The sequence below is a fragment of the Urtica dioica genome, chromosome 1, assembly GCF_054948205.1.
Source record: "Urtica dioica subsp. dioica isolate 48M chromosome 1, U.dioica_male_clone48M_v1_H2, whole genome shotgun sequence".
Lineage (NCBI taxonomy): Eukaryota > Viridiplantae > Streptophyta > Magnoliopsida > Rosales > Urticaceae > Urtica > Urtica dioica.
In genome coordinates, this window is record NC_142756.1 from 54962098 (window position 1) to 54972120 (window position 10023).

General features: G+C 42.9%; 1 protein-coding gene across 3 annotated transcripts; it reads left to right on the plus strand.

Moving 5' to 3' along the window:
• The first annotated feature begins 3809 nt into the window (after positions 1–3809).
• Positions 3810–9465, plus strand: LOC149408137 (uncharacterized). Of its 3 annotated transcripts, none has more exons than XM_089616242.1 (3): positions 3810–4113; positions 4912–5001; positions 6021–9465. In XM_089616242.1, exon 3 carries the CDS (start codon positions 6893–6895, stop codon positions 9449–9451), a length of 2559 nt encoding a protein of 852 aa, XP_089472368.1. In that variant the 5' UTR covers positions 3810–4113; positions 4912–5001; positions 6021–6892; the 3' UTR covers positions 9452–9465. The 3 variants fall into 3 exon arrangements, with proteins under 3 accessions (XP_089472368.1, XP_089472369.1, XP_089472370.1); XM_089616243.1 differs by having other exon boundaries at positions 4920–5001; XM_089616244.1 differs by lacking the exon at positions 4912–5001.
• The last annotated feature ends 558 nt before the right edge of the window (positions 9466–10023 follow it).

Here is a 10023-nt window from a genome sequence, read left to right on the forward strand (position 1 = left end):
CAGCCCTCGGCCCAGCCCCCGGCCCACCCTCGGCCCAGCCGTCGCCGCAGCCCCGTCGTCTCCCAGCCCTGTCGTCTCAGTGCCTCGTCGTCGCCTCGGAAAAACGTTAGTTATTTGTAATTATTAATATTTATAGATTATTTAATATTTTTAGATTATTTCATATAGATTAATTAGTAATATATATGAAAACATAACTTTGATTAGATGTTAACACATTTAATTAATTAATTAATTAGTAACATGTTTAGTTAGATTAATTAGTAATATATATGAAAATAGAAACATGTTAGATTAAATGATAATATAACTTTGATGAAAATAGTAGCATATAGTAATAGTCAATTTTTTTTTAATAATGTGTAACATGTTAGATTAGATTAATTAAGTTAAAAGTAATATATTAAATTAATTAGTAACGTGTTTAGTGTAATTTAATGTAATTGTAACATGATTTGTTTAAGTTGATTGCAATTTGTTGAAAATTTGGTTAATTAATTAATTTAATACTTTTTTAGTTAGATTAATTAGTAATATATATGAATATATTTTAAAATGAATTAGAACATGTTAAATTTAATTTAAACTTATTGAAAATTTATTGCAATGGAGCTACGGAGGTTCAATTTAGTATTTAGTATGTTAATAAGATAGTCTTGGTTGGTTATATATGTGTTTTTTTTTAATTGCAGATTTTGGTTAGTCAATATTTTAGGGGAAACTCTGCCGAATTTTCGGTAGAATAAAACGTATTTGTCAAGAAAATTAACTCTTTTGATAATATATTTTAACGAATTAACTAGTTTGTCGAAATTGGTTAACTCGTTAATGAAATCAGTAGTGAATTTGTATATATTAACGAATTCTAACCAGTTTTCAAAATTAATACATGTCAATCACAATTTCTCTTTCATTCTTACAAATTCGCTCTCGAATCTTTCAAATATTAACGTTCCACTATCAATTTCCTAACAATTCATCACTCTCAATTTCATAATAATTCACTCTAAATTTCAAATATTAACGATTCACTCTCAATTTTACCTCTCAATTTCCTAATAATTCATTCTTACAAAATGAATTCTAACGATTCAGTTTTATCTCCCAATTTCCCGTCTCATTCAGAAGAATGTCAAATCCAAGTAGGGACTGGATTACCAAGAACAATCGGTTGAGTTTGCAATATAAAACAGGGGTTAACGAGTTTATCCGCGTTGCAAGCAGACTCCCGAACGAAAACGGTCATTATCGTTGTCCTTGTAAGTCTTGCAATAACGTGAGATGTCTGGACATCGGGGTCGTAAAGAATCACCTTTTGAACAAGGGGTTTACTCCGGGATACGTGAGATGTCAAATCCGAATGGTATCATCACGGCGAACGTCGAATGGTATCATCACGGCGAACGTCGAATGGTAGAAGATGCCAGCGAGACTAACCAAAGAGAAGTCGGTGGATTGCACGATGCTCTCCATGATATAATGGATCACGAGGACTTCGACGATTTTACGGATCCGACTCCGAGTGAAGTGCGTGCAGATGAGCAAGTGGAAGATTTGTTCGCTGAGTTGGAAGCAGAATTGTACCCTGGGTGCAAAGAGTTTTCGTCTTTGTCGTTCTTGGTTTCGTTGATGCACATCAAAGTCACGAACCATTGGATGAACAAGTCGTTTACAGAATTGTTGCAGCTCTTGAGGAAGTCTCACCCAATTGGTAATCGAATTCCGGAAAAACACTACGAGGCAAAGGCGAAGCTGAAGCGTTTCGGCATGGGATACGATATGATCGACACGTGCATCAACAATTGTGTGTTATTTCGAAAAGATCTCGAGAAAGCTGAAGTGTGTCCAATTTGCAATGAGAGCAGATGGAAGCCAACCGGGAAGAATGTATCACAAAAGATATTACGATACTTTCCCTTGAAAGATCGATTGAAGCGATTGTACGCTTCTCGACACACGTCGCTTGAGATGCAGTGGCATGAATGAGATCGCGTCAAAGAAGAAGGCGTTTTGCGACATCCTGCAGATGGTTCGACGTGGAAGAATCTAGATGAGAGACACCCAAATTTCGCTGCAGAGCCTTGTAACGTACGTCTGGGACTAGCTTCTGATGGGTTCAACCCGTTTGGGGAAATGAGTCTAGCGTATAGTATGTGGCCCGTGGTACTAATTGGGTACAACTTGCCACCTTGGTTGTGCATGAAAAAAAAGTACTTGATGCTAACGCTTTTGATACCTGGACCGAGCTCACCTGGAAAAGACATGGACGTGTTTTTAGAACCACTAGTTGAAGAGCTGAAAGAATTGTGGGATAATGGATTCCAAGTGCGAGACGGGGCGAATGTTGAAGTGTTTCGGTTGCGTGTCGCGCTTCTATGGACGATAAACGACTTTTCGGCTTGATCGTATTTGTCGGGATGGAGTGGCCAAGGGTATCTTGCTTGCCCCACGTGCAACATTGAGACGCCATCTATGAAAATTAGAAACATGATTGTCTACTATGACCATCGTCGATTCTTGCCTACGCCTCACCGATTGAGGAAAAGCACTGATCACTACGTAAGTCGTCACGAGAAGCAAGCATATCGGTAAACGAAAACGTGCTGAGTGCGAATTGAATTGGACCAAAAAGAGCATCTTTTATAAGTTGTCTTACTGGTCAGAATTGGAGTTGAAGCACAACATGGACGTCATGCATATAGAGAAGAACGTGTGCGAGAATCTTCTCGAGACGATGCTCAGCTTGGAAAAGAAGAACTACGATACGGAGAAGTCGAGATTTGACTTGATGGACTTGAAAATCAAGTCTTCTCTGCACTTGAGACAACAAAGGAATGGGTGGTACAAACCGCCAGCAGCGTACACATTAACGCTTGAGCAGAGACATTGGTTGAAGAAAAATGTAACTGCTGACGGGAAGCTCACAGTTTTGAAGTCGCACGATTGTCACGTGATCATGCAGAGGCTGTTGGCTGATGGTATTCGCCCTTTTGTGCCAAAACCGATACAAGAGACGATCTCAGAGCTCTGCAACTTTTTCAAGTTGATCAGTTCTAGAACCCTGAGAGTGGACGATCTCGAAAAAGCGCAAGATTCAATCATTGAGATATTGTGTAAGCTTGAGATGATATTTCCGCCAGCTTTTTTCACGATCATGGTTCACGTGACAATTCATCTACCAGATGAAGTGTTGTGTGGCGGTCCGGTGCATATGCGATGGATGTACCCAATTGAGAGATACCTTGTGTAATACACAAACTTTTGCAACGCTCGACTTGTGAATTTGAATAAAATAAACGAGTTTTATTTTGAATCAAATTCTTGTTGCACGTGAGACGTCCTTAAATTTTAAATATCTTGGAGAAAAAAAAAACAATAATAATCATAAATATATTTAAGGTCGATGGAATTTCGGAATAAGGATATTCGAGTAACCTCGATATTAACTTCCGAATAAATTTATTCGGAACGTACTCGGAGACTTAAAATCTCAAGAGTGAAAATAAATTCCGAAATCCCTTAAATATATTTAAAATAACGGGAATTAATAAGAAATTATCGGTTATTTTTCATGATTATTTTTTTTAAATTAAGGACGAGTTTGAGAGGATTTATTTGGAAAGGATTAAAGTGCAACAAATTGAGGGACGAGAGTGAAAGAAAAATATTTTTGAGGGGTGGTTTCAAGAGACGTGTGGCTCAATGAGAAGATGCCACGTGGCGTTCTTATCCCCTTCTTTTTCTCCACTCACGTTCGGCCACCTCACCTTCTCTCTCTTCTCTTTCTTTCTTCTTCACGTGCTATATCTTCTCTTCTTCTCCTTCTTCACGCGTTGTACCTGCAAGAGTAACAAAGAAGAAAAAAAAATTGACAACAACAACCACCGAGTCTCTCTCTCTCCGGCCGACCAACCACATCACCACCCCTTCATCCTCGTTCTTCTTCTTCCCCGCTCACCATCCTCGTGCGCCATCAACCCGAGCCTCGAGCTCCGTGCGCGCGCGCCTCGCTGAGGAAAGAAGAAGCGCCGTGAGTCCCGGGAGCTCCGGTGAGTGTCTCCGACGAGGAAAAGAGAAAGTTGACGGGTTGGGTAGCTCATTTCTTCCAGCGAGGTAAGGATTCTTCCATGGCTGATTTGAAGATTTTGGAGATTAGGGTTTGAGGAATTGATTTGGGGGTTTTTGATCCGAGCTAAAATCAGTGGAATTGATGAGTTTTATTTGGTTTTTGGACTTGATTAATGATGTTCTTCGCTCGGATTTGTGTATTTGAGTCGATTTTTTAATGATTTGAGAATTTTGAGCTCGTTGTGAACAGCCTCTGTAAATTGACGTGGGCAGTTCGGTACCGATTTAACTTGGATTTGTTGATATTTTTCTTCGATAATAGACGTCATGAGGTTTCTAAAATGACTAAGAACGTGTAAATCCGTTGAGAATTGAGTGAGTTATGAATTTTTGAAAACAGGGTATTGAAGCTGGAATTATGAACGTGAGTTTGAAATATTTTTGGCCATGTGTGTGCCTTTGGCCGTGAGCATTCTTTTGTTTGGCCGTGAGACTTGTTTGGCTAGGTAATTTTCTTTGGTTGTTTTGTGATGTTGAGATATTCTAGTTTGTTAGGGATTTTGAGACGTGAGAATTGAATTTGAAATGTGGATTTAATGACAAATCTAAGAATTTTGTGACTAGTTAGTTGGATTCGTGTTTGGTCGTGTGACTTGTTTGGGTTCGGGTTTTTGAGTCGAGATGTCGGATTTGGAATTTTGGAAATTGATAAGAGTTTAGATTTAAGGAAGTAACTCGTTATCGAATTCCGAACCGACTCAAATCTAATTCCGACACTGGACCCTATATTTTTCAAGTAATTTTGAATCCAATAACTAACGGACTTTCAACCTCGGGTGCTAGTTCTTTAGACGTTTCGACAAGCGTCAAGTATCTCAGAGAACGTAGCAAGACATCGCCAAAGGTCGTCGAGCTTCTATCACAGTATCCCAGGTAAGTGTGGAGACATAAGTCAACTACTTACCAAGGGAATAATCCTGTTTACGTGCATTTACGTGTTAATAATAAAAAGAGTAGGAAAAGCCTTAAAAGACACAAACACCAAAGATTAAGGTTTCGGCCACTCTTTTTGGAAAATTTAGTTGGGTTTATACCCATAGGTTCAAATGCTAACTTGAACCAGCCACGTTGCTATTTTGTTGTAGTTAGATCCCTCTGCTAACCATAGAGTTTAGCTAGATCTGAGGTGACAGGAGAGCATGTTGGACTCTCGGATTCGAGCTGAGGGTAGGAGTACCGGGAGTCATATCCCGAGTCTTCAACTTAAAACACTAACGAGCATAAAAGTGAAATGATAATTCTTTCGGGATTTAACCCGAGTCGCTCTCCTGTAAGTAGCATAGGTGTGTACTCTGAGTGGTGCAGAGTACCCGAACCCTAAAGAAATGATGTGTCGATGGTACCAAAAAGGAATTGAACCCTGACGGGCTATGAGGGCCTGGGGGATGGCGCTGAGTACTCATATTTCGGGGAGTCGACCAAGAGTCGTACCCGACTTTGTTGCCAGGCTATGAAGGCCTGAAGAGCGGGGAGTCGACCAAGAGTCGTACCCGACTTTGTTGCCAGGCTATGAAGGCCTGAAGACCTTGACGGGCTATGAGGGCCTGGGGGTGGCGCCGACGTCGAATGAAGTTGTACCATTAGTGGATCCCAGACAGATGTTAAAACTCTTAGGCCGCCGGAAGACTGCTGCTCGAAGTCTAAGGCTGGTCTCTTGTCATTCTAGAGGTTATAGCGGGGGATGTGTGTAACCTTAAAGACGACAAGTACTAGTTAGAGTGTGTACACACGAGTCATGCTCTAGAACTTGTTAGATTTGCATCCTTGCATTCTTATGTGCCTGTTTGCACGTCACATGTTATCACATGGCATTAGTCGCTTTTATTTTTCTAGGTTAGACTCCCACTTACTGAGTCAATCGACTCATAGTTTTATGACCATTGGTAATGTAGAGAAGGGCAAGGCGCCGATGTGAATAAGGAAGTCGTGGATGAAGACCAGACGTGTATCTCTTGACCTTTGGGCTAATGGGAACTCACCCGGGTTCAACTCCTTCTATAATAATATCTATATTTTGTTGAACCCCTTTCGTAAACTATGATCCCCAAACTATCCCTTGTATATATACTTAAAATTAGGGAGCTTGTGTATAAATAAGAGTCGCTATAAGGCTCTAATTCCTAAAGTTAAACAGCGAAAAATTTACCCAGGTTTTCGTATAACCACTTATAGTACTTATATATGATCGTGTTATGTTTAATATAAGTATTATGGTTATTATGTTGATTTGATTCTGTTTCCGCTGATATGAGATATATTGTTATATATTGATGTTGAAATCTGAGACGTAACCCCACCGTCTCGGCCCGTGAGCGGCCGACGAGAGGTCGCGGGTCGTGACAGGTTTTGTGGTATCAGAGCCCAGGTTTAGCCTTTTCTGTAGCCTTGAGATACACGTTCCGGTACGGATGGTGGGATCATACTGAGCTTAATGTTGCCTTGTTGTTGATAGGACGTAGATGGTTAGTAAGCAGTGTCAGGATTACCCTTTTTGAAACTCGTCTGGCTAAGCCTTGGAGAAGGCTAGTCTTTTTTTTTGGAGTCTAGATTTGTATAGATAGCGTTAGTTGCCATGTGACGTGTAAAGAGTAAATGCATGAATGCATGTTGCATATATCTTTTGACTTGATGTAGATATGAGAAATGTTTGTGAAATGTCGTTTTGAGTTAGGATCGTGTCTTGATATGGTTTCTTTTCTCGCATTATCGATGTTGTGACTTGGATTTAAACCGTGCCCTCTTCCATGTATAGAATTGAGCAGGCATGGGCCCTAGACGAAACCCGTCTAATGTCGAGAATGTTACAGCGGCGGATCTCACGGAGATTAGACGCGCGCTGGAGAGACAAGCTGCCGACGCGACCCAGAGAGATGAGATGAATCAGAGGTTCGCGCAGCAGCTAGAGGAACAGAACCGCACGATCGCAGAACTCTTAACGAGGCTGAATGCGCCGCCTCAACAACACCCAGTGCCTCCAGTTCCAGGAGAACGACTAGATTATCCACTGCCAGTGCCTGTGGATCCTCTTGAGGAGCTCAACTTCCATATTCCTGACGTCGTTCCTCCTGTGAGCGAGCCGGTATACGAGAGGTTTCGTAAGCAGAAGCCTCCGACGTTTGATGGCCATGTTGATCCAGCTGCAGCTGAGAACTGGGTAAAGAAGATGCAGCAGATCTTCAATTACATGCAGCTGTCTGATAGCGAGAGAGTAGCTTGCGCTGTGAATCAACTGGAGGATGAGGCTAGGGGCTGGTGGGAAGTAGTGGCGTCATCTGAGGATGTCCACTCAATGACGTGGGTCCATTTCCTCAATCTGTTCCATGGGAAGTACATGAGTGAAGCTAACCTGTCGAACAAGGTGCGCGAGTTTATGAGCCTTCAACAAGGTTCAATGTCAGTATCAGAATATACGACAAAGTTCGACACGTTAGCAAGGTTCGCTCCTTCCCTAGTAGCTACTGATCAGGCTAGGAAGATGAAGTACATGCATGGGCTCAACGTGGATATCGTGAGCCAAGTGGATAGCGGCGATGATGGACCTCGCACTTATGCCAACGCCGTGCAAAGAGCTTTGCGGATTGCTGGTCGGCGCGAGCGTGATCGAACTCCTGCACCGAAACCAATTGTTGCAACACCTTCTGAAGCTGCTGGCCCAAAGCAGAGTGAATCAAGGAAAAGATTCAGATCCCAGTCAGGATGGGAGAGTCGGCCGCAGCGAGGAGACGGAATGAGGTCCCAGCAAGGCTCGAGTTATCGACCTCAGGGAAGTTCTGGAAACCGATCACAGTCGGTGAACCGGTACAGAGGCCGTGAAGATAGCGGAAGGTCAGGGCCGCCTAGTAAAAAGCCTAGGACCTCTGGAAGCAATCAGTCGCCCGTGTGCCGAAGGTGTGGCAGATCGCACGAGGGAGAGTGTTATGCTCGTGCGCTGGTATGTTTCAAATGCGGGAAAGAGGGTCATCTGTCTCGGGTATGTGAGAATCCAGAAGTAAAGACCCCTGCACCCAAAGAGCAGCCGAGAGCCAATGCCAGGGTCTTCTCCATCCGTGAAGATGATGTGCGAGCAGGGTCGTCCACCGCTGTCACAGGTCAGATTTTCGTGGATTCATTCTCTGCACATACATTGATAGATTCAGGAGCCACGCATTCATTCATCGCATCTAGGAAGTCTGATCAGTTAGCTGAGTATCAGAAGGAATTCTCGTACCCGTTCGTCACGGCTACGCCTTCTGGGGAAAAGTACCGGTCATTATACTGGTATAGAGATGTGTCAATCCGAGTTCATGATCGGATAATGAAAGCAGACTTGATAGAATTGGAAATGGTGGACTATGACGTAATCCTTGGAATGGATTGGTTAAGTACCCACCATGCAATCATAGATTGCGAAAAGAAGTCGGTTCTATTCCAGAACCCAGGACTTGGACCGCTGCAGTTCCAAGGTTCCTCTCGGAAACCGAGTTTTCCGATCGTATCGGCGCTGAAGGCCATGAAGATGATGCATCAGGGATGCGCTGGTTACCTTGCAAGCGTGGTAGACGTCACGAAGACGGTCAAGCCGCAGCTACAGGAGATTCCAGTTGCTAGAGATTTCCCTAATATTTTTCCAGAAGATCTTCCAGGACCACCTCCTGATCGAGAAGTTGAGTTCAACATAGAACTCATTCCAGGCACAGCTCCGATATCGAAAGCTCCATATCGTATGGCTCCAGCGGAATTGAAAGAACTGAAGACGCAGCTACAAGAGTTGCTTGACAAAGGGTTCATACGACCAAGCCATTCGCCTTGGGGAGCACTAGTCTTGTTCGTTAAGAAAGCAGATGGTTCTCTACGGCTCTGTATTGACTACCGTGGATTGAACCAAGTAACGATCAAGAACAAGTATCCGTTGCCGCGGATCGACGATCTTTTTGATCAACTGTCAGGGGCGACAGTGTTCTCGAAGATTGACTTGCGTTCGGGATACCATCAGCTGAAGGTTCGAGATGAAGACATCCCGAAAACTGCTTTTCGTACTCGATATGGTCATTATGAGTTCTTAGTTATGTCGTTTGGATTGACTAACGTGCCGACAACGTTCATATACCTGTTGAACCGAGTATTTGAGGACTTTCTGGATAAGTTTGTGATCGTGTTCATCGACGACATTCTAATCTACTCGAAAACTAACGAAGAGCATGAGCAGCATCTGGAACTAGCGCTAAGCAGGCTGAGGGAAAAGCAACTATACGCCAAGTTTTCGAAGTGTGAATTTTGGCTGGAGCATGTAGTATTCCTTGGTAATGTTGTCAGTAGCGCTGGTATCATGGTAGATCCTGCTTAAGTGGAAGCCGTGAGGCAGTGGAGTCAGCCAAAGATTGTCACTGAAATAAGGAGTTTCTTGGGTCTTGCTGGCTACTATAGGATGTTTGTGGGAGGATTCTCTAAGTTGGCCATGCCCCTAACTCAACTAACCCGTAAAGGACAGAAGTTCCTTTGGACCAAGACCTGTGAGAAGAGCTTTCAAGAGCTGAAGAACAGGCTGACAACCGCTCCAGTGCTCACCATTCCACAAGGAGTTGATGGATTCGCCATTTACTGCGATGCGTCTAAGCAAGGTTTGGGTGCTGTATTGATGCAACATGGGAAAGTCATCGCATACGCCTCTCGACAGTTGAAAGATTATGAAACTCGGTACCCTACACACGATCTAGAGCTTGCAGCTGTCGTTTTTGCTATGAAAATTTGGAGACACTATCTGTATGGAGTGCATTGCGACATCTATAAGGATCATAAGACGCTGAAATATCTCTTTACTCAGAAGAGCTTAACATGCGCCAAGGACGTTGGATGGAACTTCTGAATGACTATGACTTTGATTTGGATTATCATCCTGGTAAGGCAAATAAAGTCGCA